The following is a 27,818-nucleotide window of genomic DNA, read 5'->3' on the forward strand; positions in this document are numbered from 1 at the left end:
GTATGATTTTTAAGTAATTAATTTGCATTTTGTTGCATTAAATAAATATTACATACAATAAAAAAACATAACTTAATATTTGGTACAGAAACCTTTGTTTGCAATTACAGAGGTCAGACGTTTCCTGTAGTTCTTGACCAAGTTTGTACATGCTAAAGCAGGGATTTTGGCAACCTCCTCCTTACAGATCTTCTCCAGATCTTTCAGGTTTCAGGGCTGTTGCTGGGCAATATTGAATCTCAGCTCCTCCAAAGATTTTTTATTGGGTTCAGATCTGGAGGCTAGCTGGGCCAATCCAGGACCGTGAAATGCTTCTTACGGATCCACGCCTTAGTTGTTCTGGCTGTGTGTTTTGTTTACTAATTATAATCTTTCAGACTGTGGGCCCACCTCTCTTCAGGTCATTGACAAGGTCTTCTCATGTAGTTATGGGCTTATTCCTGATCTTTCTCAGAATCATCCTTACCCCACAAGGTAAGATATTGCATGGAGCCCCAGACCGAGTAAGATTGACAGTCATCTTGTGTTTCTTCCATTTTCTAATAATTGCACCAACAGTTCTTGCCTTCTCATCAAGCTGCTTTCCTATTGTCCTGAAGCCCATCTCAGCCTTGTACAGGTCTACAATTTTGTCCCTGGTTTCCTTGGGCATCTCTTTGGTCTTTGCTATGGTGGAGAGTTTGAAGTGTCATTGATTGAGTGTGTGGCAAGGTGTCTTTTATAGAGGTAATGGGTTCAAAGAGGTGCACATAATGAGTGCAATAATATACAAATTAATTATTTAAAAATCATACAATGTAATTTTCTGGAGTTTTTTATTCTGTTTGTTACAGTTGAAGTGTACCGAAGCTAAAAATTACAGACTTCTCCATTCTTTGTACTGTAGGTGGGAAAACATGCAAAATCAGCAGTGTATCAAATACTTATTTTCCCCACTGTACCTGATGCCCGGCAGAACACAGAGCTTGCTTGCAGTACAGTGCAAAGCATTACAATACATCACAACATGATTCCCATTACACAAGAACACATGACATTACATTTTATATTATAACAATAACATTGGTGTATTCGAGGGGGAACAGGGCAGTATGTCCATCTCCTTACATAGACACACAGTCCACAAAAAACATGGACATATGAACACTATAGGCCATAGTGAGTATGCATTCTATCTCAGAAAGACACAGAACATATACAGTATGTGTAAAACAGATGTCTGAATTAGGCTTGAGGTGCATAAAAATGAAAACTGAAAGAAATACACAACTACTGATGGAAAAGCACAATAAATAATCAGGCATGGTGGTGGCTCAGTGATGCTATGTTGTTGCTTGGCTTCTTCTGGCACCAGAAACCTCCAGAATGTGGAAGGCAAGATGACTTCAACCAAGTATCATCAAATCCTAGGAGCAAAGATCATGTCTCCTGTGAGGAAGCTGAAGCTTGGTCATCATTACATATTCCAACAAGGAAATAATCCCAAACATCCCATCACAGTGGCCTGACTTAAACGCCATGAAAAATATTTCGTTACTCTTGAAGAAGGTAGCTACAGCAAGCAAACCAAAGATTATTAGGGAAAGCTTTTGTCTAGCCATGCCTCTTTTTTTGTAGTAGGTCATAATGGCCAAAGGGTGTTCTACTTAGACACTTGCTATGAAGAGACTGAATAATTCTGAGGCTGCAATAATCCTGGCAAAAGTGGCATTTTGTGTTAAATTTGGAGAAACAACTGACTGTGTAAGGCTGATTTCACACATCCGCCTTTTCTCCACTTTATCGGATCCGGCGCGCTCCCGTACAGTGTATACATTACAATCGCTGGGCTGCAACTTCCTGGTCACATGCTCCGGTCACATGACAGCATGTGACCAGAACTTGTTGCGCGGCCATTGTACTGTATACACTGTACGGGAGCGCGCCGGATCCGACAAAGTGGAGAAAAGCCTGATGTGTGAAACCGGCCTAAGTTTTGTTCAGCTATTTATATTCTTTTTTTGTTTGGTTCATTGCAAACAGCAGAAAATCTGTAAGTGTTGTATTAATTCTAATGTATAATGGTATATAGAATAATTTTTAACTAAAAAATGACGTACAATTGTATAGGACTGAACTGCAGAACCATGTATAGTTGCCCACATGGATGATAAGCTGTTCCTGTGCAAAAAATGTAGGATTACCTGCCTTCATTGTGCTGATCAGCAGAGTCGCAGATGTCAGGAATCTACCAATATAACAATGATGACCTATTTAATGATAAACTCTAGAGACCCCCTTTAACTTGCAGTTTTTCTAGTATTTTGAATGTCTCCTTAGGTTGGATACATTTTCAGAAAACCTGAATATTCCATTGTATACACGTACAGATATAAAACAGTCTACTACATGCTGTCTCTATTGATTTATGGAGCACAATGAAACCTCACAAAACCATTGGTGTAAATGTAGCTAAGCAACATTAGTCCTTATCAAATAATTTGAAAAGCTTCTAATATTTACCAACTTTTTTTTATCAACCAAAAAGTAAATAGTCCATGTAAAAGAATATTAATAAAGATGTGTAACACAATCTAAATAGTAATTCTATGTTGCAGAAAACATTATCCGCAAAGTACAGAATGCAGTTTTGAACAAAGAGGACTCAAGACCATCATCCATGTTCAAATGGGTTGTCCACTATTTGGCCAATCCTTTCCTAAATTATGTATTTTCCCTAAAACACACAAAAAACCCCCCGTATAATCACATCCTGATCCTGGTGCTTGTGTAGCGCCCCTGAGGCTTCAGTCGCCACAGAGTATTGCACCCAAATTTGGGTGTAATGCTAAACTCGGATCCTGAAGCGGTCAGTCTCGGTTTCACCACATTACACACTCAAATACACACCAGGTTGCCCGGCTCCCACTGGGGACTGGGCTAGGGTAGGGTAATAAAGGGGTCGCCCAGAGTGGCATTTACAGGTTGCCCTCAAACAGGAGGCCCAGTCCCACTAGCTTAAGACGTGGGAGGGAGGAGAAGCAGCCAGCATGGGGAGTCAGGAGCCAACACAACAGTGAAGGAGTTCTCCAGCATGAGAGCAACAGAACAGTCGCATCTACAGGTGCTCCGGTGGGAAGGAGGAGAAGTTCATACGATTGACGTGGGGAAAGTGAACCTGCTCTCTGCGGAATCAACGCCATACAGGGCAGCAGGACCCTAGGGAAGATCATACTTCACGTTGGTTTTCCAGAATCTGTCTGGACGGGTAAAGTTTCAAGCTTCCCTGACCACACAGCGTCTAACAGCACAGTGCCAAAGAGGAACTGGGGTCTCACATCAAGCCAGACCCCATATCGGAACTGCGGCACCTGCATACGACGGAGCCCATCATAGCAAGTGACTGGTATTACCTGGGTGAGCGGCACAGCACTAAAAGTGAGTAAACAACCTGGAACTGCAACCATAGACTCTGACTCTTTATTACCGGTACTGCCGCTCCGCGCCGCGATTACTACTCCCCTCATCATCCTCCCCGGGGCCTGCTCCACCTGTGGGGAGTGATACCATCCATAGCTGCTACCACCATCTGCCCCGGAGGAAAGCGACAGCAGCGGCGGCCCATTCCCTTGCAGCATACCACAGGTGGTGTCACGATATTCAACTCACTACTACCCCCATCATCTCTCCTCTGCCATCTTCTGAACGCCTCAGGGCAATGGAGCCGGGCTAGGCCGCCCATGACCATGACAGATGATGGCCCGGCAACGATTAGGTTAATGCACCTGTCCCGTGCAGCGCTACACTTGTGGAACATGTCATTTAAGCACTGCAGTCAATCAACGATTGCTAATGGGCTGCAGCACTCACACATTCCATGGATAAAACTCGGTCAGACGTATGGGTGGATGGGTGAGAACTGCAGACCATTAGCAGCCGCTGATTGGCTGCAGTGCTCATGTGACATAATAAAGACATACTAGTGTGACGCCCTGGCAAAACCAGGTAGTCACACAAGAGGCCCCCACATAACACCATCCCTCACAGGGTTACATACAGCCGACCTGAAACACAAGCCACCCCCCTGAGGGCAAGGCAGGCACACCAGTGGGCGGGACCAGGCGGTTAGGAAACACCCACCTTGGGGTCTAGACCGCCCTGGGCGGCAAAACAGATCAGATCAAATCAGATTAGATTAAGGGCGGCTTTGCACACTACGACATCGCAGGTGCGATGTCGGTGGGGTCAAATCGAAAGTGACGCACATCCGGCGTCACTTGCGATGTCGTAGTGTGTAAATCCTAGATGATACGATGAACGACCGCAAAAGCGTCGTTATCGTATCATCGCTGCAGCCTCCGACATTTCCATAATGCCAGGGGAGCGACAGGTACGATGTAGTTCCTCGTTCCTGCGGCCACACACATCACTGTGTGTGAAGCCGCAGGAGCGAGGAACTTCACCTACCTGCCTCCCGGCTGCAATGAGAAGGACGGAGGTGGGCGGGATGTTTACATCCTGCCCATCTCCGCCCCTCCACTTCAATTGGCCGCCTGCCGTGTGACGTCGCTGTGACGCCGCACGACCCGCCCCCTAAGGAAGGAGGCGGGTCGCCGGCCAGAGGGACGTCGCACGGCAGGTATGTGCGTGTAAAGCTGCCGTAGCGATAATAATCGCTACGGCAGCTTTAACTATATATCGAACGTGCGATGGGGGCGGGACTATCGCTGCAGCATCGGTAACACATTGTTACCGATGTTGCAACGTGCAAAGCCCGCCTAAGTCTAGAGTTCAAGTTGAGAGGAGCTGCTACAGGTGTGGAGGCGGCACACCCCAAAAACTGACATCACGAACAGGATTGTAACCCATGCACCTACCTGGTGGAAGTGCGCCTTGTTTTGGACAGTCAGCGGTGATCCGTTGCAAGATTTTGAGAAGTCACCATTTTGCCGCCAGTTTTAGGAGCGAAAAACAACAGCCCAGCATCTTCTTCCCCGAGAAAGGGGGCGAAGTTGAATCCCCGCCCCCTGGGAACGAGGCCGGAAGGAAACAACACCCTGAGGCCGAAAACAAAGCTAACCAGCCGCACGAGGGAGTGGTTGCAAAAGGCCAAGGGGGGGCGGGCGAAGACTCTGCAGCATGTGATCTGAGGAGATAAAGGGCAGAGACGCCAGGACTCTGCTACCCTTTTGTTCCTGGATACCAACGGACAAGGATGGCTAATCAGTCTGGCAATCCATTTGTGGAGGAACCCGTGCCCAGAACAGCTGACTGGGTAGAAGCCCAGACAGACCGCATGTGCCGCAGAATCCAGGCCCAGGCCAATTTCCTGCTAAAGCGATGCATGGCCGTGATGAGGGAGCTAGCTGCAGCCGTTCGGGCCCGTGAAGTGGAGGCAACCTCGGAGGAGCGGGTAAGCGACCCACGCCCCTATGTCCCACTGGGACTGGCCTACCAGGCCGAGGAGCTCGGTCTGCCCCCGTCCGCCGCGCCGTCTCCCTCGCTGCCCGTATCTGTGGCCGACACCCCGCTCGGTCCACTGCCACAAGCAACGGCAGCGGTACCCGTCCCATCTGACTGTGAGGACCCGCTAGCGGAATCCTCAGGCCACGAGCACGCCATTGCCCCAGCACCCGCACCAGTTTCACGCCAGACTAAAGCCCGGAAGAAGCCCCCTCCGATCCCGAGCCAGGCTGCAGCCCTGATGATGTCACCCCCGGTCCCGGAGAAGGCAGCGCACTCAAAGACGACGGCCCCGGCAATCCACCCGGCCGCAGCAGAGGCAGCGCCCGACCGGAAGTCAGCATCGGCAGAGACGCTGACCACTCCCTAGTTCCCGGTCCTGGCTGAGGCGCAGCTGGGATGTACTTGCGGGGCAGCAGAACGGGCCATGACACAGCGGAGCCCTCCACTGCAAGTGATGCCGGTTGTAGCCGGAACGGAGGGTATCCGGCTGGGCCCTGCCCCTGCGCAAGAGGAAGCGGTGTATGGAACCGGTACCCCCGTATTGGGAGCGGCAGCGGCACCAGCTAAAGAAGGAAATTGCTGCCCGGGAGAAGAGGAAGGCAGAGGTGTTATCCCGGACATACACCGAAAAAGACCACCTCCGGCAGTCCACCTTCCGGGTGCAGGGCCCAACGTACCAAGGGCAGGTCTGGCACTTTAATGCCCAAAGAGGTTGGGGCTATATATATTAGCCGGGCCTGGAGTCCGAAATCTTTGTCTCCCATAGAGATGTGGCCCCTCACCTACCTGTTGGCCACCCGGATCGAGACTGGAACCCGGAGAGTTGGTCTCCTACACCCGGCATTGCGGAGAGAGGGGATGGTTCGCCCTCGACATGTGGAAGTGGGTGAAGATGGGTGCCCAACTGCACATCTGCCCCTCTCCGCCATCTTCACCTGGTTAAGAAGTTTAAGGTAGCGGAATCCTGGCTACCCCAGTTGTGCAAGTCCCCGTTGGGACCGTTCACCGTTAACAGTTCCTGATGTTCAAAAAGTTTTAAAAATGGACCATGGCCATGAACTGGCAGGCCAACCCAAAAACTATTGGGCCTTGTAAATAATCCCTGACCACCCTTCTCATCCCGCCGCAGTCTCTGGAAAGGCTGATTGGAGGAAGGGCCTGCGGTAGAGTAGGCCGAGGCCCAGTCACCATAGAGACCGGTGACTACCCTCCAGGTCAGGGGTCCCCGGACTTGGGGCCCGTGACAAAAGACTGCCGGGTAAGGAACTTTTTACCCGGCCTGTGAGGGCGACACCCGTACCTGTTCCTGGACTTGAGCAAAGGGGTGCGCACAAGTGCTTAGTAGTGGCACCAGGGGGCAGGTTGTTTTGGGTGGGGGTGCGGTGAGAAGTGGCCCGGTCCATCCCGTCCCGTTTTAGTTGTGTAACGTTTAAGAAAACTGCCTCCCGTAAGGGAAGAAAAAGAGAATTGTACAAATGTTGTTATCCATGTTATCCCTGTTTTTTTTATCTTTTCAGTTGCTGTTAAATAAATGCTGGTGGTTGGACAGCCCGCGGATGGTCTGTATTAAACCAAGGTGGAATGTGATGCCCTGGCAAAACCAGGTAGTCACACTAGACGCCCCCACATAACACCATCCCTCACAGGGTTACATACAGCCGACCTGAAACCCTAGCCACCCGCCTCAGGGCAAGACAGGCACACCAGTGGGTGGGACCAGGCGGTTAGGAAATGCCCACCTAGGGGTCTAGACAGCCCGGGGCGGGAAAACAGATCAGATCAGATTACATTAAGTCTAGAGTTCAAGTTGAAGGGAGTGGAGGCTGAGGCTAGGTGTAGCTCCAGCGGAGGTGAAGCTCAAGTTGACAGGCGCCAGGGTCGGAGCCCTGGTGCCTTGGCTAGGTGGCAGACGGTGGTCCCTGTCAGCAGGCGACGGGAAGATGGCAGCCGGAGATCCGAGGTGGACCGGGACAGGGTTGGAGCCCGCCGGTACCGACACCGGAGAACCGACCCGGAAACCATGCACAGAGGGGGTACTTGGACCCTGAAGCCAGGACCGGAACCAATGGCCTAGCTAATTAACCAATTGATGGCAGGATTTTTGGTCCTGTCCCAACCAAAGTCCCAAAAGCAGACAACCACCCACAGAGAGGGATAGGGCAACTGCCATGGCCTGATAGATCCCACGGGTCAGCATCAGCGGACACGGCTCCTCAGGTACACAACAAGCCGGGAGCGGACTACCGTGATCCATACCGGGAAGTCCAACACAAGCAAAAACAGTGCAGAGGGAAAAGACGGCGAGCATCAACTCGAGTGGGGGACCAGAGTACAACTGGCTGCGGCGGCCGGCCACCAGCACCTTGGTTTACCAAAAGACTCTTGTGATTTATTCAACTGTGAGTAACCAAACATCCCCTGGTATGTCTGGGCGCGCAGGACCCTGCCATCGCCATCCCCATGCACAGAGCCACTGGGCCCCGGGGCAACCATCCCTACCCATGGAGGGGTTAACATCCAGCTGCCATTACATCTCCCCCGGGGTCTCCCACAGCAGCGGTGGTGCCACCATTCATCACACACCGTGGGTGGCGTCACAAACTGAATATGGCCAAGCCCGTACAACTACGTCCCCCTTTTCATTTGGTGTGCCCGCGTGACCCCCGGGTCCGGAAGATCCCTCGAGTCACACAGCGGGTCCGGATCCGAGCAGCTCGGCTGCTATAGGTGTGGGGGCGGCACACTAGCGCACTGAAACTTGGCACCAGTATCAATGCAATGTTGATGGTAAGGGGGTGATTTTTTACATTAAATGGGGAAAAACAGAAAAACAGAATTTAAGAGGATGATCCCCAAGTTATGGACAACTCCTTTATGCTTCATGCATATACAATTCCAAAACCATGGCTGTTACCATAGAATTTCTCCATTTTTTGCAGATACAACAGCCTTTAAGCCAGCTTTACACCTTACAATTAGGTGTGCGATCTCGTATGCGATGTGACACGCCCAGGTCGCATATGCGATTTAATGAGATCGCACGTTGGTCGTTCATTTGCTGTCACACGAGCGTTAGTAGTCTATGTTAAATTGATCAATTTTGTGTGCGATCCTTTAGATCATGTGTTCTGTGACGTATGCATTGGGCACCCTTTTCTTTTTTTTTATTTATTGACCTGCCAAGCGTGTGTAATGTGTAGGGATCCGTTTTTACTATGTCATCTGCCATTCAGCTCTGCTACATGGCCGCTAACAGCAGACACAGACAGCCATGTAGCAGAGCTGAATGGCAGATGACAGCAGACACAGAAAGAGCCGCACGATCAGAATGAACTCGGATTAACTTCACCCGACTTCATTGTCATGCTGCGGCTCTGTCTGTGTCGCGTCCTGATTAGCGGTCACCCATGAAGGGCTCACCGGTGACCGCTAATCTCCTGAGTAACTGAATTGAGCAGCCCTCTCTCATACTCACCGATCCCCGATGCGGCGCTGCACGGCATTCACACTGCTCCGGCGGCTTTTACTATTTTGAAAAAGCCGGCCGCTCATTAAACAATCTCGTATTCCCTGCTTTCCCCGCCCACCGGCGCCTATGATTGGTTGCAGTGAGACATGCCCCCACGCTGAGTGACAGGTGTCTCACTGCACCCAATCACAGCAGCCGGTGGGCGTGTCTATTCTGTGCAGTGAAATAAATAATTAAATAATTAAAAAAAAACGGCATGCGGTTCCCCCCAATTTTAATACCAGCCAGATAAAGCCATACGGCTGAAGGCTGGTATTCTCAGGATGGGGAGCTCCATGTTATGGGGAGCCCCCCAGCCTAACAATATCATATAGTTATAGCTATAAGGAGTTAAAGGCAGCCCATAGCTGCCACTAAATCCTAGATTAATCATGTCAGGCGTCTCCTCGAGATACCTTCCATGATTAATCTGTAAGTGACAGTAAATAAACACACACACCCAAAAAAATCCTTTATTAGAAATAAAAAACACAAACATATACCCTGGTTCACCACTTTAATAAGCCCGAAAAAGCCCTCCATGTCCGGCGTAATCCAGGATGGTCCAGCGTCGCATCTAGCTGTGCTGCATGAAGGGGACTAGAGCTGCAGAAGACACAGCCGCTCCTGTCAGCTCCACGCAGCAACTGAAGACAGCCGTGCGATCAGCTGAGCTGTCACTGAGGTTACCCGCGGCCACCGCTGTATCCAGTGACAGCGGGTAACCTCAGTGACAGCTCAGCTGATCGCGCTATTCCCTTCATTAGCTGCGTGGAGCTGACAGGAGCGGCTGTGTCTTCTGCAGCTCCTGTCACCTCCATGCAGCAGAGCTGGAAGCGACGCTGGAGGTCCGTTGATTACGCCGGACATGGAGGGCTTTTTCGGGCTTATTAAAGTGGTGAACCAGGGTATATGTTTGTGTTTTTTATTTCTAATAAAGGATTTTTTTGGGTGTGTGTGTTTATTTACTGTCACTTACAGATTAATCATGGAAGGTATCTCGGAGAGACGCCTGACATGATTAATCTAGGAGTTATTGGCAGCTATGGGCTGCCATTAACTCCTTATTACCCCGATTTGCCAACGCACCAGGGCAAATTAGGAAGAGCCGGGTACAGTCCCAGAACTGTCGCATCTAATGTATGCGGCAATTCTGGGCGGCTGCTGGCTGATATTGTTAGGCTGGGGGGCTCCCCATAACGTGGAGCTCCCCATCCTGAGAATACCAGCCTTCAGCCGTATGGCTTTATCTGGCTGGTTTTAAAATTGGGGGGCACCGCACGCCGTTTTTTAAAATTATTTAATTATTGATTTCACTGCACCGTATAGAGACGCCCACCGGCTGCTGTGATTGGGTGCAGTGAGACACCTGTCACTCAGCGTGGGGGCGTGTCTCACTGCAACCAATCATAGGCACCGGTGGGCGGGGAAAGCAGGGAATACGAGATTGTTTAATGGGCGGCCGGCTTTTTCAAAATAGTAAAAGCCACCGGAGCAGTGTGAATGCTGTGCAGCGCCGCGCCGGGGATCGGGGAACGGTGAGTATGAGAGAGAGGGTAAGAGGGATAGACTGACATGGACAGAGAGAGAGGGACAGAGATAGTGACCGACTGACAGAGATTAGTGAATGACAGACATTGTGAGGCGCTTCAGAACGCAGATTTTCAGCTGCGCTCTGAAGCGGACCTTTTTTAAGCTGCGGTGCAGAGCGCACACCTGCGCACATAGCCTCAGACATTAAAATCATATGAGGGATGTCACACGTTTCAATTGACTAGGTTCGTACAGCAAAACGTCCAATATATGAGGAATAAACGACGTGTATGCGATCACCGTATTTGCGTTCAATCTTGATCGCACGTAGGTGTCACAAGCAAATACGTCATGAACGATGCCGGATGTGTGTCACTTAGAACTTGACCCCGACGACGGATTGAAAGATTTATTGAAGCATGTAAAGCAGGCATTAGACTTCTGAAGTGGCTAGCTACAAGATTTTGGAGTGTGTCTGTGGAAATGTTTACCCATTCAGCAAAAAGAGCCATGTGAGGTCAGGCACCAATATTGGATTAGAAGGCCTGGCATACAATCGTCCATTTAATCCTAAGGCTATGTGCGCACTAGAAATGTGAAGTTTCTCAAGAAAATTTCTTGAGAAACTTCTGCCAGTGAAAGATTTCCGGACCTGCGGAAAAAATCCGCACCAAATCCGCATGCGGTTTTGCCGCGGATTTGCCGCGGATTTACCGCGGATTTACCGCAGGTTTGTCCCTGCAAAAAATAATAAAGATAATCGATAGACAGATAATGGATAGAGGGAAAGATGGATAGATGAATAGATAGATAGATAGAGGGATAGATAGATGAATAGATGAATAGATAGATAGATAGATAGAGGGATAGATAGATGAATAGATGAATAGATAGATAGATAGAGGGATAGAGGGATAGATAGAGGGATAGAGGGATAGATAGAGGGATAGATGGATAGAGGGATAGATAGATAGAGGGATAGATAGATAGAGGGATAGATAGATAGAGGGATAGATAGAGGGATAGATAGATAGATAGATAGATAGATGAGAAAAACCTATATAATGTTCCACCTCCCTGCATTTTCTAAGCTGGCACCCTTTAGTGACTTTCATGTGGCACTAAAGGGTGCTTAGCCTTGTATTTAGCCATAAAATAAATAAATAATTAAAAAAAAACGACGTGAGGTCCCCCCATATTTTGTAGCCAGCTTGGGTAAAGCAGACGGCTGCAGCCTGCAGACCACCGCTGGCAGCTTCACCTTGGCTGATAATCCAAAACAGTGGGCACCCCACGCTGTTATTTTAAATTATATAAATAATTTAAAACAAAAAACGTGCGGTCCCCCCCATATTGGATCACCAGCCAAGGTAAAGCGGACAGCTGGGGTCTGATATTCTCAGACTAGGGAGGTCCACTGTTATTGGACACTCCCCAGCCTAAAAATAGCAGGCCGCAGCCGCCCCAGAAGTGGCGCATCCATTAGACGTGCCAATCCTGGCGCTTTGCCCCAGCTCATCCCGCGCCCTGGTGCGTTGGCAAATGGGGTAATATATGGGGTTGATGCCAGATGTGTAATGTCACCTGGCATCAAGCCCTGGGGTTGGTGAGGTCAGGCGTCTATCAGATACCCGACATCACCAACCCAGTCAGTAATAATTAAAAAATAGACAACAAAAAAAGTTTTATTTGAAAAAACACTCCCCACATAGCCTCTTTAACCAATTTATTGAAAAGAACAATCAATCCACGTCCGGCGTAATCCAATAAGGGGGGGGTCCCACGGCGATCCATACCATAGTCACTGTCCCAGTCAATGAAGAACAGAATGTTCCCCATTGGCTGGGAGAGCAATGCAGTGACCTGAGCTAACATCAATAGGTCAGCTCAGGTCACTGCAGGGGATGACGAGCGCTGCCATCAGGAGCATAGATGAGATCATTACCTTCTGTGATCATCTCCTGTACTGCTGACGTCAGCGCTGTCACTGACTTCTATGCCCGCCGCGTTGTCAGAAGTATCGCGAGAGCCCGTGACGTCACCGCTAGTGACAGTCTCGGGCCGCTCGCGAGACGGGCATAGACAGCAGTGACCGCGGTGACGTCAGGAGGCAGGAGATCGTCACAGCAGGTAATGATCTCACCTCCTGACAGCAGCGATCGTCATCCCCGCGGCTCCCAGCACTGCAGGATGTCAGTGTCTGCCTGCGCTGCCGCGTGACAGGCTGCTGACACTGCGGGCAGACACTGACACCCTGCAGGGCAAGCAGCCGCGAGGCCGGAGCAGGACACAGACTGCACAGGACAGACCTGGAGGTCGCACGGAAGTGCTTCTGTGCGGCGTCCAGGCAGTGTGACGTCTGTGTTTACTCTGCTCCGCTTCCTCTTCCTGGCATAATGACATCGCTTCCTGCAAAACCGCAGGCAGCGATGAGCATTCCCGCAGGTAATTCGCGGCTATTCCGGTGGTATACCGCACATCATTGCTACCTGCGGAATACCCCCGGAATACCGCAGGTACCTGCGGAAATTAATGGACATGCACATTTTCTCAAGAAAGTTTCTCGAGAAAATTTTCTCAAGAAATTTTCTTGAGAAAAATCCGCACAGTGCGCACAGCTATTTTTTTTTCTCATTGAATTTCATGGGAAATGTCTGCACAAAGATTGCAGACATTTCTCAAGAAATTTCCGGGGCAAATCCGCGGGTAAATCCGCAGGTTAAAAGCTCTAGTGCGCACATAGCCTAAAGGTGTTTGATGGTCTTGCAGTCAAGACTTTGTGTAGGCAGTCAGGTTCCTCCACAGCAAACTTATTATACCATGTCTTCATGGACTTTACTTGGTCCATGTGGCACTGTAATTCCGGAACAGGAAAGTCTTTGCCAAACTGTTGCCACAAAGTTGGAAGCTGTAATAATTCTAAGCACAATCCCTGAAAAACAAGTCTAACTTGTAATCCCTGTTCTACCTAAATTTACAGTAGGCACCTATGGACACATGCTGACTAGCTTCTGATCTGCTTCTCTCAATAGACATGCTGCAAATTGGGATTCTGATCTGGCTTATATATCCTGAGTCATATTGCAAAGGATTGTCGAAAATCCACTTGTGACTTTTAGGATCGCTACTTCCAATAGGTGGCGCTGTGCTAGAGTTTGTCTCCTTTACTGGAGAGACAATTTCAATAGACATGGAGAGAGGAGGAGGAGAATCTATTTGGCATATGACTGGCCACTGCAGCAAGTATATCTAGCAAATGAGGGGAATCCTGACAATTTTCAACAATTTGTAGCCACATAAAGTGAGTGCAGAAATTTAGCTGAAGCCCAAAGACTTTTCTCTCATCAGATAATACATTTAGATTCTACTTTCCACTACTACCAATGGCGATGCACTTTATTCGACTCCAGTCGATACTTGGCATTGTGCTTCGTGCTCTTTGGTTTGAGTGTATCTTCTTAACAGTTTTGATCATGTTACTGACCCACAGTTCTCGTGCCGTTGTCACTCCGAGGGAAAGAATGCTATCCTGTACGGAGTGAGGCATCAGTGGATAGTCAATTATATGTCACATGTTTCGGCAATTAGCAGACCTGCGCTGCCATTTTGTGGTCGACCTTTGTGGCTGAGCTGTTGCAGTTTCTAGATTCTTCCACTTTCTGATTATAGCATTGACCAGTGATTGGGGCCTGAATAGCCAATCAGAATATCATGAACTGACTTGTGGAAAGGCGGCCATCTTTCTTAATATTGAGTTCTTCAATACAACCAAAACTACCACCCATGAAGGCCCATAGCAGCTCCTACAATACGCCTAATATTATCCTATTACTGTGTCAGCTAATATAGAGATCTTCAAATGATGTTTTTATACCCAAAACTAACTATAACATTGCAATATTAACTCACTTTAACATTATCATGAATTAGTTTGGTTTTTTTTTTTACTGTGAGCGCAACCATACTATGGAAGTATCTGCCATAAGGAATTGTCATGGTTGAAGGCCTTAAAATGCCTGGATGCCTTTCTTATGTGTTGTAATATTACACACACTGGATTACTAGATGGTACAAGGACGGTCCAGGGACTTATTCTCCAGTATTGGAGGCATGAAGGAATATTTCTCTCTAACAAGAACATCTCTCATCTTTCTCATGGGGGTTTGTATAACTTCACAGGTTATTAGGTTACATTAGAAAGACGTCTGTCTTTAACCAACCATGTGAATATTTGCAGCTCATGATTCATCCTTCATATAAATGCTGTACTAAAATCTATTTGCATGGTTCTGTCCTTTGTAGGCCCGGACTATATGAGAGATCACAGGACAAAACTTCCTGATTTCACCAGATATATTGGAGAAAGGATGCCATCTGCTGAAAGCACCAATGATGTGGATTATCTGTGCCGTGCCGCTCCAAGCACTCCTGCCCCTCTCCCCAAAAACTGTTACGTAGGTGGAATAGGCTGGGGAGTGCCTGAATTCAGCTTCCTAAACAGAAGTCAGTTATGTAGTAATCATCAGATCAAGGTATGTATGGTGGGAACACATCCACAAATAGATCAAAAATGTCAAAATTCAGCAACGATAGTAATAGACTTATTCTAGGATAACCAACTGTTATCCTCCCTCAACCTGTCTGTTTTCTCCAGACTTTAATTGACTGCTTCATCTGGGACAAGATACTCTCATCATCTGTCGCAGCCACATTTGTCTTCACTCTTCACGTGTCTTGGTTACTGGCCTTTAATTTAGTGATTTTAGATTTTGCCAACACGTCTAGATTTTAGTTGCATTCCCAGGAACAATGCAAATAATATAACTAGAACATGTATGTGTATATGGTCATGCTGATTGTATCTGATGGATCAAACCATTATTTGACTTCCTTAGGCCTTGTGCGCACTAGGCGTTTTTAGCGGCGTTTTTTACCGCGTTTTTGTGCTGAAAACGCAGTGACATTGCTTCCCCAGCAATGTCTATGGGTTTTCAGAAGTGCTGTCCGCACACAGCGTTTTTTTGTAGCTGCGTTTTTGTGGTGACCACAAAAATGCAGCATGTCAATTATTTCTGCGTTTTTCACTGCATTTTTCACCCATTGAGTTCAATGAGGTGTTCAACAACGCAATGAAAAACGCATATAGCTGCGTTTCTATGACTAAAAACGCAGCTATAAACGCAAGGGGTGGGCAGTAAAGTAACGTGTACAGGAAGAGGTTTCCTTCTGTTGGTAAACACAGAAGCATGAATCCTCCCGGTACCGTCACCGCTGCATCCACAACCCGCCCGGTGCCATGTCAGCTCTGTGCGGCGCCATGTCTGGGCGGGAGGTGGAGGCAGCGGCAAAAACAAAAGTGAACAGTAGAAAAAAAAAAGTCATATATACTCACCTGTCTGCAGGGTCCCGGTGCCATGCCCGCTCCTGTCCCGCCGCTCTGGCTGTGTGCAGTCTCCCCGGGGCACGTACGAAGCTTGCAGGACCTGGCGGTGGATCACCTGATGCAGTCACCTGACGCATCAGCTGATCGTAATTCTCGCGGTGTCGCCGGCTTTTTCACGCCCGGCCGGCTATCAGCTGATCCTGCCATCAGGAGACTTCATCAGCTGATTACCGGCAGCTCCTGCAGCGATGGGACAGGATCAGACTCTCATCCGATCGCTCCAGGAGCTGCCGGTAATCAGCACAGACGTGAGTATTTATTTATTTTTTTTTTTTTTGCACTGATGCTTCAGCTGATTGTATAATCGGCATTTATACAATCAGCTGATGTGTGATGTGCTTCAGCCCCTAGAACCTGACACATCATCTGATCGCTTTGCCTTCCAGCAAACCGATCAGATGATATTGGATCCGGATTGGACGGCGCGGGACCCTGACCCAGGATTACTGCGGAGGGGGGTTCTTTATTTCAATAAAGATGGAGTCACTAATTGTGTTGTGTTTTATTTCTAATAAAAATATTTTTCTGTGTGTTGTGTTTTTTTTATCATTACTAGAAATTCATGGTGGCCATGTCTAATATTGGCGTGACACCATGAATTTCGGGCTTAGGGCCAGCTGATAATACACAGCTACCCCTAACGCCATTATTACCCAGCGAGCCACCCGGCATCAGGGCAGCTGGAAGAGTTGGATACAGCGCCAGAAGATGGCGCTTCTATGAAAGCGCCATTTTCTGGGGTGGCAGCGGGACTGCAATTCACAGCGGGGGTGCCCAGAAAGCTTGGGCACCCTGCACTGTGGATTCCAATCCTCAGCTGCCTAGTTGTAACCGGCTGGACTCAAAAATTGGGCGAAGCCCACGTCTTTTTTTTTTTTAAATTATTTCATGAAATTCATGAAATATAAAAAAAAGGGCTTCCCTATATTTTTGATTCCCAGCCGGGTACAAATAGGCAGGTGGGGATTGGGGGCAGCCTGTACCTGCCTGCTGTACCCGGCTAGCATACAAAAATATGGCGAAGCCCACGTCATTTTTTGGGGGGGGGCAAAAAACTCCTGCATTCAGTCCTGGATGGAGGATGCTGAGCCTTGTAGTTCTGCAGCTGCTGTCTGCTCTCCTGCAAACACTAGTTCTGCAGCTGTCTGCTCTCCTGCATACAATGAACATTTTGAAGAAGGAAATGACATCAGACCTTTTTTTTTTTCATCAACAATCTTTAATGGCATTGTGCACTAATTAAAAACGCAGTGAGCAAAAACGCAGCAAAAAACGCACCAAATCGCGGTAAAAACGCATGCGTTTTTATCGCGTTTTTTAGCCGCGGGTGCGTTTTTTGAGACAAAAACGCACATAAAAACGCAGCGTGAAAAAAACGCCTAGTGCGCACATACCCTTAGGCTGCTTTCACACTTCCGTTGTTTTGCATCATTCACAATCCGTTTTGTGACTGATGTGACGGATGCGTTGGAGATTGTAGTACAACTAATAGTACGGATCCGTTAAAAAAACCCCGAATCCTTTGTAGCAGTTTGTACCTGGCAGAATCCAGTTGTGGCCACGGGTAACCTGAGTGACGTCACAACTGACAGCGCAACTCACTTCAGTTGCTCCGTGGAGCTCACAGCAAGCGTCGGTGTTCTACGGCCGCTCCTGTAAGCTTCCGATGTAGCAGAGCTGAAAGCATCATGGGACCTTGTGTGGATTACGCCGGACCTGGAGGGGTATTTGTGGATTAACCCTAGAAAGCATGCCTGGGGCCTCGCAGGCCTGCTAGGTCATTTGTTTTCTAAGGTAGATTTCTACGGTTGCACATTCTAGGGTTAATACACCGTGTGCAGAATTATTAGGCAAATGAGTATTTTGATCACATGATACTTTTTATACATGTTGTCCTACTCCAAGCTGTATAGGCTTGAGAGCCAACTACCAATTAAGTAAATCAGGTGATGTGCATCTCTGTAATAAGGAGGGGTGTGGTGTAATGACATCAACACCCCATATAAGGTGTGCTTAATTATTAGGCAACTTCCTTTCCTTTGGCAAAATGGGTCAGAAGAGAGATTTGACTGGCTCTGACAAGTCCAAAATTGTGAGATGTCCTGTAGAGGAATGCAGCAGTCTTGAAATTGCCAAACTTTTGAAGCGTGATCACCGAACAATCAAGCGTTTCATGGCAAATAGCCAACAGGGTCGCAAGAAGCGTGTTGGGCAAAAAAGGCGCAAAATAACTACCCATGAATTGAGGGAAATCAAGCGTGAAGCTGCCAAGATGCCATTTGCCACCAGTTTTTGCCATATTTCAGAGCTGCAACGTTAATGGAGTATCAAAAAGCACAAGATGTGCCATACTCAGGGACATGGCCAAGGTAAGGAAAGCTGAAAAACGACCATCTTTGAACAAGAAACATAACATAAAACATCAAGACTGGGCCAAGAAATATCTGAAGACTGACTTTTCAAAGGTTTTATGGACTGATGAAATGAGAGTGACTCTTGATGGGCCAGATGGATGGGCCAGAGGCTGGATCAGTAAAGGGCAGAGAGCTCCACTCCGACTCAGGCACCAGCAAGGTGGAGGTGAGGTACTGGTATGGGCTGGTATCATCAAAGATGAACTTGTGGGACCTTTTCGGGTTGAGGATGGAGTGAAGCTCAACTCCCAGATCTACTGCCAGTTTCTGGAAGACAACTTCTTCAAGCAGTGGTACAGAAAGAAGTCAGTATCGTTCAACAAAAACATGATTTTCATGCAGGACAATGCTCCATCACATGCATCCAACTACTCCACAGCGTGGCTGGCCAGTAAAGGTCTAAAAGATGAAACAATAATTACATGGCCACCTTGTTCACCTGATCTGAACCCCATGGAGAGCCTGTGGTCCCTCATAAAATATGAGATCTACAGGGAGGGAAAACAGTACACCTCTCGGAACAGTGTCTGGGAGGCTGTGGTAGCTGCTGCACGCAATGTTGATCGTAAACAGATCAAGCAACTAACAGAATCTATGGATGGTCGGCTGTTGAGTGTCATCATAAAGAAAGGTGGCTATATTGGTCACTAATTTTTGTGGGTTTTGTTTGTGCATGTCAGAAATGTTTATTTCTAAATTTTGTGCAGTTATATTGGTTTACCTGGTGAAAATAAAAGTGAGAGAGGGGAATATATTTGGTTTTTATTAAGTTGCCTAAAAATTTTGCACAGTAATAGTTACCTGCAAAAACAGATATCCTCCTAAGATAGCCAAAACTAAAAAAACTCCACTCCAACTTCCAAAAATATTAAGCTTTGATATTTGTGGGTCTTTTGGGTTGATTGAGAACATAGTTGTTGATCAATAATAAAAAAAATCCTCTAAAATACAACTTGCCTAATAATTCTGCACACGGTGTAAAGTGGTGAAAGAGGGTATTTTTATGTCTTTTATTTAAAAAAAAAAGGATTTTTCGGTGTTTGTGTCTATTTACTTTCACTACAGTTTAGTGATGGGGGGGTGTCTCATAGACGCCTGCCATCACTAAGCTAGGACTTATTGGCAGCTATGGGCATCTAATGGATGCAGCAATTCCGTGCGGCTGCTGGCTGATATTTTTAGGCTGGGGGCTTCCCATAATGTGGGGCTCCCCATCCTGAGAATAACACCCCTTAGCCGTGTGGCTTTACCTTTACCTTGAATTTTTAAAAGCAGGAGAAGCCGCCAGAGCAGTGTGACAACCGTGCAACGCCGTGCCGGTGATTGTGAGTATGAGAGAGGAGGTGAGAGCGAGAGACCGACAGACAGACAGAGAGAGATTTTGTAAGAAAGGGGGAGGGCACCACCTGACGGATTTTAATGATCCATTAATAGAAACAGACAGGGATCACCTTAACACACCAAAAATAGACATGGAGCTGAAGAAAAAAGATGGTGTGCAAAGAGCCAGGGATACACCTGTATAAGTGTACAAAGGTTTTTATTAATAAAGCAAACAATTATGTGGGCACAGACATATTAAAACCACTTAAAAAGGCATATAGAAAAGCCTATGTAAACTATGTTTATCCCCTGTAAGAGATAAAGCATCCCCCTGGCAATATAAGAGGTCACAAAGGTTATCCTAGTAGGGCTGCATGCAATACATAAAAGATCCTAGTGGTAAAACTTTGTAGTTGGCATAGTTATAAGCATATTAGAATAAATAGCAAATACATTTGCACAAGATAAAACAATTGCCACATCCACATGAACCACAGTACCAGTATAGAGTGTCAGCATAAGTTGCAGCAGTAATGGTACAAGGAACCCTAAGGTAACAAATTTACCAGCCCATACTGGATACACCAAAGATCAGAGTCCAAATGATAGCCAGGGTGGGGTAGGAGAATCCCCACACGTATCGCTGTTGCCTGGGACAGCTTCGTCAGGGGTAGAGTGTGCCCACATAGAGGGCTGGGGTTTAAATAACCCGACAAATTACCTTGACAGCTGTTTGTAAATCCACCTGATAGTTGAAAACGCCGCGTTCGGCATGTCCCCGGCGTCCCGGAAGTCACATGCACGCCAGCGTTCAATCAGGAAGAGGAGAGGGATTACTGAGTATTTTCGGGTACCGCGCATGCGCGTGACTCCGAAAACATGGCGGCCCCCATGTAAGGAGACAGAGGAGCTTATAGGTTCCGTTTTTAGAGGAGAAGATGTTTTGCATCAAAAATACATAGGAAGTAGGTCCCTATTCAGAATACCAGATAAATGTAAAGTAGAGTCACCACAAAATACATATAGCAAGAAATATATATAGTTTTAGTTTAGTTAGTGGTGTCTATATCTTTCTTATTTATTATTCTCTTTAATCTGGGCCCATATGATCCAAAATATATAGAAAATGCAGAAAAGGTCTATATATATATATATATATATATATATATATATATATATATTGGGATAACGGCTATCACCAGAGAAAGGTGAGCAGCCCTAATAAAGGGAATAGGGACCCCCATATATAGTTTACATGCAAATATACTTTCTTTTCTTTTCAAGGCCCAGACCAAAAAAAAAATATATATATATATTTTTTTTAGTTAGAACTGTAGAAATAGAGACATTTATGGAGTTTATCAATACAACCAACACCACTTAAAGTCACCCAGAGTCAAAGAAGAGGGAACAACATCACCTCTGTTTGTAGAACCCCGTAAATAGAAGGTCCTCATTTATACCATGTGGGGCAAGACAATTCAGCTGAAAAATCCAAGCCGATTCACGTCTAAGTAGATCCAAGGTGGTATTACCACCTCTGATGTTGGTTTTGATTCTTTCTAGTCCAAGGATCCTTATATTAGATGTCCGCCCGCCATGTTCCTTCAAAAAATGCATAGCCACTGATGATATCGTTTTTCCTTTTTCCAGATCCGTTTTTGCTGTTCCAATAGTAGATAGATGCTGCTGGGTCCGTTTTCGGAGCTCTTGTCCCGTCTGTCCGACATATATTTTAGGGCATCCACAAATGAGTCCATAGACCAAATTCTTGGTCCTGCAATTGAAAAAGCCCCGAGGTCTCTGTAAGGATGGAAACATAGTACAGAAAATTAGATCCCTAGCTAGCATGAGAGGGCAAATACTGCAATTTCCACATGGATAGGAGCTTTCAACAAAAAAACCCCCATCCGTTCTTTTTGTGGGTCTGCAAAAATGACTAGCTGTAAGGGAGTCCTTAAGATTTCTAGTCCTCCTAGCCACCATGCCCGGCACATCAGAAATATGTTTAGTTAGGGCTTGTTCATTTTGCAAGATCCCCCAATTTTTCTGCAGTATACGGCGTAGATCTGACCATTGATTATTATACACAGTAGTGATACTAGTCTTATATTCTGCTCTATTTTGGCGATCTTGTTTGGCCAGTACATCTCTCCTTTCCCTAGAGGCAGAATGTTGAAAGGCCTGAGAAATTACCTTTTTAGGATATCCTCTTGCCAGGGCTGTATTTTGCCTTCGTGCTGCCGTAGGCACTTTAAGTGGTCGCGCCCCTTAGTGACAACGTAACACTATGAGTTTTCGCACACGACATCTGTTTAAGGCAGATCTACTCTGTAAAACACTTGAAAAAGTATCAATGAGAAACAAAGGGCACTAACCCCCCCCAATGGGGATCACCACAGGCACATCAAAACATAGCATGAGTATAAAATATTCCCACCACACGTCCCCACTTATATACTGTGACTGTCACACTGCCCCTAATAAACTACACACTGCCCTCCCTTATAAATTATACCCACCACACCTTCCTCAATTATGAAATATGATCTGTACATTGACCTCACATCATGTTGCCCCCTCCTCACAATGTCCCATGCATGCTGCCCCCTCCTTACAATGTCCCATGCATGCTGCCCCCTCCTCACAATGTCCCATGCATGCTGCCCCCTCCTCACAATGTCCCATGCATGCTGCCCCCTCCTCACAATGTCCCATGCATGCTGCCCCTCTCCATGAGCTCCTAATGCTGCCTTCCTCTTTTCCATAATGACACCTCCATGCTGCCCTATTCATCATACTAAGACCACCACATTAACGCTTATGCTGAGACACCCCCCCCACACACACACTATTCCACTCTTGATATTGACTCCCCTACATTGCTCCACTCCATACTGAGCCCACACATGCTGCCCCTTCTCCATAATGAGCTCCCAATGTTGCCCCCCTCTCATTCTGAGTCCTTACACTCCCCCCATCGATTTTGTCATTGCACTATCCCTCAACCCTTGTCCTCTGTCTCTAGCATTGGCCCCTCTCTCCCATTCCCCCAGCAGCAGCCTCTCTCCCCCGCCTTCAGCAGCAGCCTCTCCCCCAGCATCAGCCTCTCTTCCCCAGCCCCCCCAGCATCAACCTCTCTGCCCCCAGCGTCCCCCAGCATCAACCTCTCTGCCCCCAGCGTCCCCCAGCATCAACCTCTCTCCCCCCAGCCTCCCGCAGTTTCAGCCTCTCTCCCCCAGCTTTCCCCAGCATCAGCCTCTCTCCCCCAGCTTCCCCAAGCATCAGCCTCTCTCCCCCAGCTTTCCCCAGCATCAGCCTCTCTCCCCCAGCTTTCCCCAGCATCAGCCTCTCTCCCCCAGCCTCCCCCAGCATCAGCCTCTCTCCTCCCAGCCTCCCCCCTCCCAGCCTCTCCCAGCATCAGCCTCTCTCCTCCCAGCCTCCCCCAGCATCAGCCTCCCCCAGCATCAGCCTCTCTTCTCCCAGCCTCCCCCAGCATCAGCCTCTCTCCTCCCAGCCTCCCTCAGCATCAGCTTCCCCCTCCCAGCCTCCCCCAGCATCAGCCTCCCCCAGCATCAGCCTCTCTCCTCCCAGCCTCCCCCAGCATCAGCCTCCCTCAGCATCAGCCTCCCTCCTCCGAGCCTCCCCCAGCATCAGCCTCCCCCCTCCCAGCCTCCCCCAGTATCAGCCTCCCCCCTCCTAGCCTCCCCCAGCATCAGCCTCCCTCAGCATCAGCCTCTCTCCTCCGAGCCTCCCGCAGCATCAGCCTCCCTCCTCCCAGCCTCCCCCAGCATCAGCCTCTCTCCTCCCAGACTCCCCCAGCATCAGCCTCATTCCTCCCAGCCTCCCCAAACATCAGCCTCTCTCCTCCCAGCCTCCCCCAGTATCAGCCTCTCTCCTCCCAGCCTCTCCCAGCATCAGCCTCCCCCAGCATCAGCCTCTCTCCACCCAGCCTCCCCCAGCATCAGCCTCCCTTAGCATCAGCCTCCCTCCTCCCAGCCTCAGCCTCTCTCAGCATCAGCCTCCCTCCTCCCAGGCTCCCACAGCATCAGCCTCCCCCCTCCCAGCCTCCCCCAGCATCAGCCTCCCTCCTCCCAGCCTCCCCCAGCATCAGCCTCCCCCAGCATCAGCCTCCCCCCTCCCAGCCTCCCCCAGAATCAGCCTCCCTCAGCATCAGCCTCCCTCCTCCCAGCCTCCCCCAGCATCAGCCTCTCTCCTCCCAGCCTCTCCCAGCATCAGCCTCTCTCCTCCCAGCCTCCCCCAGCATCAGCCTCCCTCACCATCATTCTCCCTTTTCCCAGCCTCCCCCAGCATCAGCCTCCCTCCTCCCAGCCTCCCCCAACATCAGCCTCTTTCCTCCCAGCCTCCCCCAACATCAGCCTCTTTCCTCCCAGCCTCCCCCAGCATCAGGCTCTTTCCTCCCAGACTCCCCCAGCATCAGTCTCATTCCTCCCAGCCTCCCCCAGCATCAGCCTCTCTCCTCCCAGCCTCCCCCAGTATCAGCCTCCCTCCTCCCAGCCTCTCCCAGCATCAGCCTCCCCCAGCATCAGCCTCTCTCCTCCCAGCCTCCCCCAGCATCAGCCTCCCTTAGCATCAGCCTCCCTCCTCCCAGCCTCAGCCTCTCTCAGCATCAGCCTCCCTCCTCCCAGGCTCCCCCAGCATCAGCCTCCCCCCTCCCAGCCTCCCCCAGCATCAGCCTCCCCCAGCATCAGCCTTCCTCCTCCCAGCCTCCCCCAGCATCAGCCTCCCCCAGCATCAGCCTGCCTCCCCCAGCATCAGCCTCCCTCAGCATCAGCCTCCCTCCTCCCAGCCTCCCCCAGCATCAGCCTCCCTCCTCCCAGCATCCCCCAGCATCAGCCTCCCTCCTCCCAGCCTCCCCCAGCATCAGCCTCCCCAGCATCAGCCTCTTTCCTCCCAGCATCCCCCAGCATCAGCCTCCCTCAGCATCAGCCTCCCTCCTCCCAGCCTCCCCCAGCATCAGCCTCCCCCAGCATCAGCCTCCCCCCTCCCAGCCTCCCCCAGCATCAGCCTCCCCCAGCATCAGCCTCTCTCCTCCCAGCCTCCCCCAGCATCAGCCTCCCTCAGCATCAGCCTCCCTCCTCCGAGCCTCCCCCAGCATCAGCCTCCCCCCTCCCAGCCTCCCCCAGTATCAGCCTCCCCCCTCCTAGCCTCCCCCAGCATCAGCCTCCCTCAGCATCAGCCTCTCTCCTCCGAGCCTCCCGCAGCATCAGCCTCCCTCCTCCCAGCCTCCCCCAGCATCAGCCTCTCTCCTCCCAGACTCCCCCAGCATCAGCCTCATTCCTCCCAGCCTCCCCAAACATCAGCCTCTCTCCTCCCAGCCTCCCCCAGTATCAGCCTCTCTCCTCCCAGCCTCTCCCAGCATCAGCCTCCCCCAGCATCAGCCTCTCTCCACCCAGCCTCCCCCAGCATCAGCCTCCCTTAGCATCAGCCTCCCTCCTCCCAGCCTCAGCCTCTCTCAGCATCAGCCTCCCTCCTCCCAGGCTCCCACAGCATCAGCCTCCCCCCTCCCAGCCTCCCCCAGCATCAGCCTCCCTCCTCCCAGCCTCCCCCAGCATCAGCCTCCCCCAGCATCAGCCTCCCTCCTCCCAGCCTCCCCCAGCATCAGCCTCCCCCCTCCCAGCCTCCCCCAGAATCAGCCTCCCTCAGCATCAGCCTCCCTCCTCCCAGCCTCCCCCAGCATCAGCCTCTCTCCTCCCAGCCTCTCCCAGCATCAGCCTCTCTCCTCCCAGCCTCCCCCAGCATCAGCCTCCCTCACCATCATTCTCCCTTCTCCCAGCCTCCCCCAGCATCAGCCTCCCTCCTCCCAGCCTCCCCCAACATCAGCCTCTTTCCTCCCAGCCTCCCCCAGCATCAGGCTCTTTCCTCCCAGCCTCCCCCAGCATCAGCCTCTCTCCTCCCAGACTCCCCCAGCATCAGTCTCATTCCTCCCAGCCTCCCCCAGCATCAGCCTCTCTCCTCCCAGCCTCCCCCAGTATCAGCCTCCCTCCTCCCAGCCTCTCCCAGCATCAGCCTCCCCCAGCATCAGCCTCTCTCCTCCCAGCCTCCCCCAGCATCAGCCTCCCTTAGCATCAGCCTCCCTCCTCCCAGCCTCAGCCTCTCTCAGCATCAGCCTCCCTCCTCCCAGGCTCCCCCAGCATCAGCCTCCCCCCTCCCAGCCTCCCCCAGCATCAGCCTTTCCCAGCATCAGCCTTCCTCCTCCCAGCCTCCCCCAGCATCAGCCTCCCCCAGCATCAGCCTGCCTCCCCCAGCATCAGCCTCCCTCAGCATCAGCCTCCCTCCTCCCAGCATCCCCCAGCATCAGCCTCCCTCCTCCCAGCCTCCCCCAGCATCAGCCTCCCCAGCATCAGCCTCTTTCCTCCCAGCATCCCCCAGCATCAGCCTCCCTCAGCATCAGCCTCCCTCCTCCCAGCCTCCCCCAGCATCAGCCTCCCCCAGCATCAGCCTCCCCCCTCCCAGCCTCCCCCAGCATCAGCCTCCCCCCTCCCAGCCTCCCTCAGCATCAGCCTCCCTCCTCCCAGCCTCCCCCAGCATCAGCCTCCCTCCTCCCAGCCTCCCCCAGCATCAGCCTCCCCCAGCATCAGCCTCTTTCCTCCCAGCCTCCCCCAGCATCAGCCTCTCTCCTCCCAGCCTCCCCCAGCATCAGCCTCCCCCCTCCCAGCCTCCCCCAGCATCAGCCTCTCTCCTCCCAGCCTCCCCCAGCATCAGCCTCCCCCAGCATCAGCCTCCCCCCTCCCATCCTCCCCCAGCATCAGCCTTCCCCCTCCCAGCCTCCCACAGCATCAGCCTCCCTCCTCCCAGCTTCCCCCAGCATCAGCCTCCCTCCTCCCAGCTTCCCCCAGCATCAGCCTCCCTTCTCCCAGCGCCTCCCCCAGCATCAGCCTCCCTCCTCCCAGCCTCCCCCAGCATCAGCCTCCCCCAGCATCAGCCTCTCTCCTCCCAGCCTCCCTCAGCATCAGCCTCAGCCTCCCTCCTCCCGGCCTCCCCCAGCGTCAGCCTCCCCAGCATCAGCCTCACCCCTCCTAGCCTCTCCCAGCATCAGCCTCCCCCTCCCAGCCTCCCCCAGCATCAGCCTCCCCCCTCCTAGCCTCCCCCAGCATCAGCCTCCCCCCCTCCCAGCCTCCTCCAGCATCAGCCTCCCCCAGCATCAGACTCTCTGCTCCAGGGCCCGCTGTCATCTTCCTGGCTCACGTGAGTATCCTCTTCTGACACCGGCTTCCATCGCGGCGTCCTCTGCGGCGTCCTCCTGTGAGCTCTGCATGTGAAATCCACATAACATTGGACGCAGCACAGAGGAAGGAGCTGATTGGCGCGCTTGCGACCCCGGAAGTGCAGGCGCCGGCAGTTCCGGAGTCAATCAGCTCTCTGTGCCCGGCCGCCGCAGTTTGTCTGCATTCGCGTCTTAATTGATGCGGATACAAATAAATGGAGGTGGGCCTCTCCCCCCTCCCCCCTCCGAAAATACAGCGGATTTAATGGATATGTAAAAAAAAATATTTTTTTTTTTTACTGCTAGAAGGTGCCGCCCCCCCGCATCCTGCCGCCCCAGGCACGGGACCACGGGTGCCTAATGGTAAATACGGCCCTGCCTCTTGCCAAAAATCTTTTAGTCAGATCCTGGGATTGTGTGTAGAAATCTTCTCTCTGCTGCAATTCCTTCGGAGACGAAGGAATTGGCCCTTCGGGATTCCTTTACGTTGGTGCGCTGGGTGAAAACTTGAATAGTGCAAAAGACTATTTGTTGAGGTCGGTTTCCGGAAAAGATCTGTCACAATTCTTGAATTCAGCGAGGAAATTTTCAAATCCAGAAAATCAACTGTAACAAGCGATAGATGGGATGTGAGAAAAATATTAAGCGAGTTATTGTTCAATTCTGTAATAAACTCCTCACAATCAGGGCCTTTTATAAGCAGGTGTCAGGGACCGCGATGGGGGCGCGTTGTGCCCCCTCATACGCTGGTATTTTTCTTGGATGGTGGGAGGAGACGAGAGTCCGGAACATGACCAACTATGGAAGACACGTTTACAGGTGGTTCAGATATCTGGATGATGTCTTGATGCTATGGACTGGGTCGTGGGGGGATTGTGAGGAGTTTATTACAGAATTGAACAATAACTCACTTAATATTTTTCT

At 50.3% G+C, this 27,818-nt stretch overlaps 1 protein-coding gene across 1 annotated transcript in view; it reads left to right on the forward strand.

Moving 5' to 3' along the window:
• The window catches only part of SPMIP2 (sperm microtubule inner protein 2), a 71,171-nt gene that overhangs the window by 21,015 nt on the left and 22,338 nt on the right, over positions 1-27,818 (forward strand). The window contains exon 2 of the mRNA XM_075335258.1: positions 14,789-15,018. Within this exon, the coding sequence (XP_075191373.1) occupies positions 14,800-15,018 (219 nt within the window). The 5' untranslated portion in view covers positions 14,789-14,799. The remainder of the gene's footprint in view (positions 1-14,788; positions 15,019-27,818) is intronic.

Source organism: Anomaloglossus baeobatrachus, chromosome 1 (genome assembly GCF_048569485.1).
Source record: "Anomaloglossus baeobatrachus isolate aAnoBae1 chromosome 1, aAnoBae1.hap1, whole genome shotgun sequence".
Classification (NCBI taxonomy): domain Eukaryota; kingdom Metazoa; phylum Chordata; class Amphibia; order Anura; family Aromobatidae; genus Anomaloglossus; species Anomaloglossus baeobatrachus.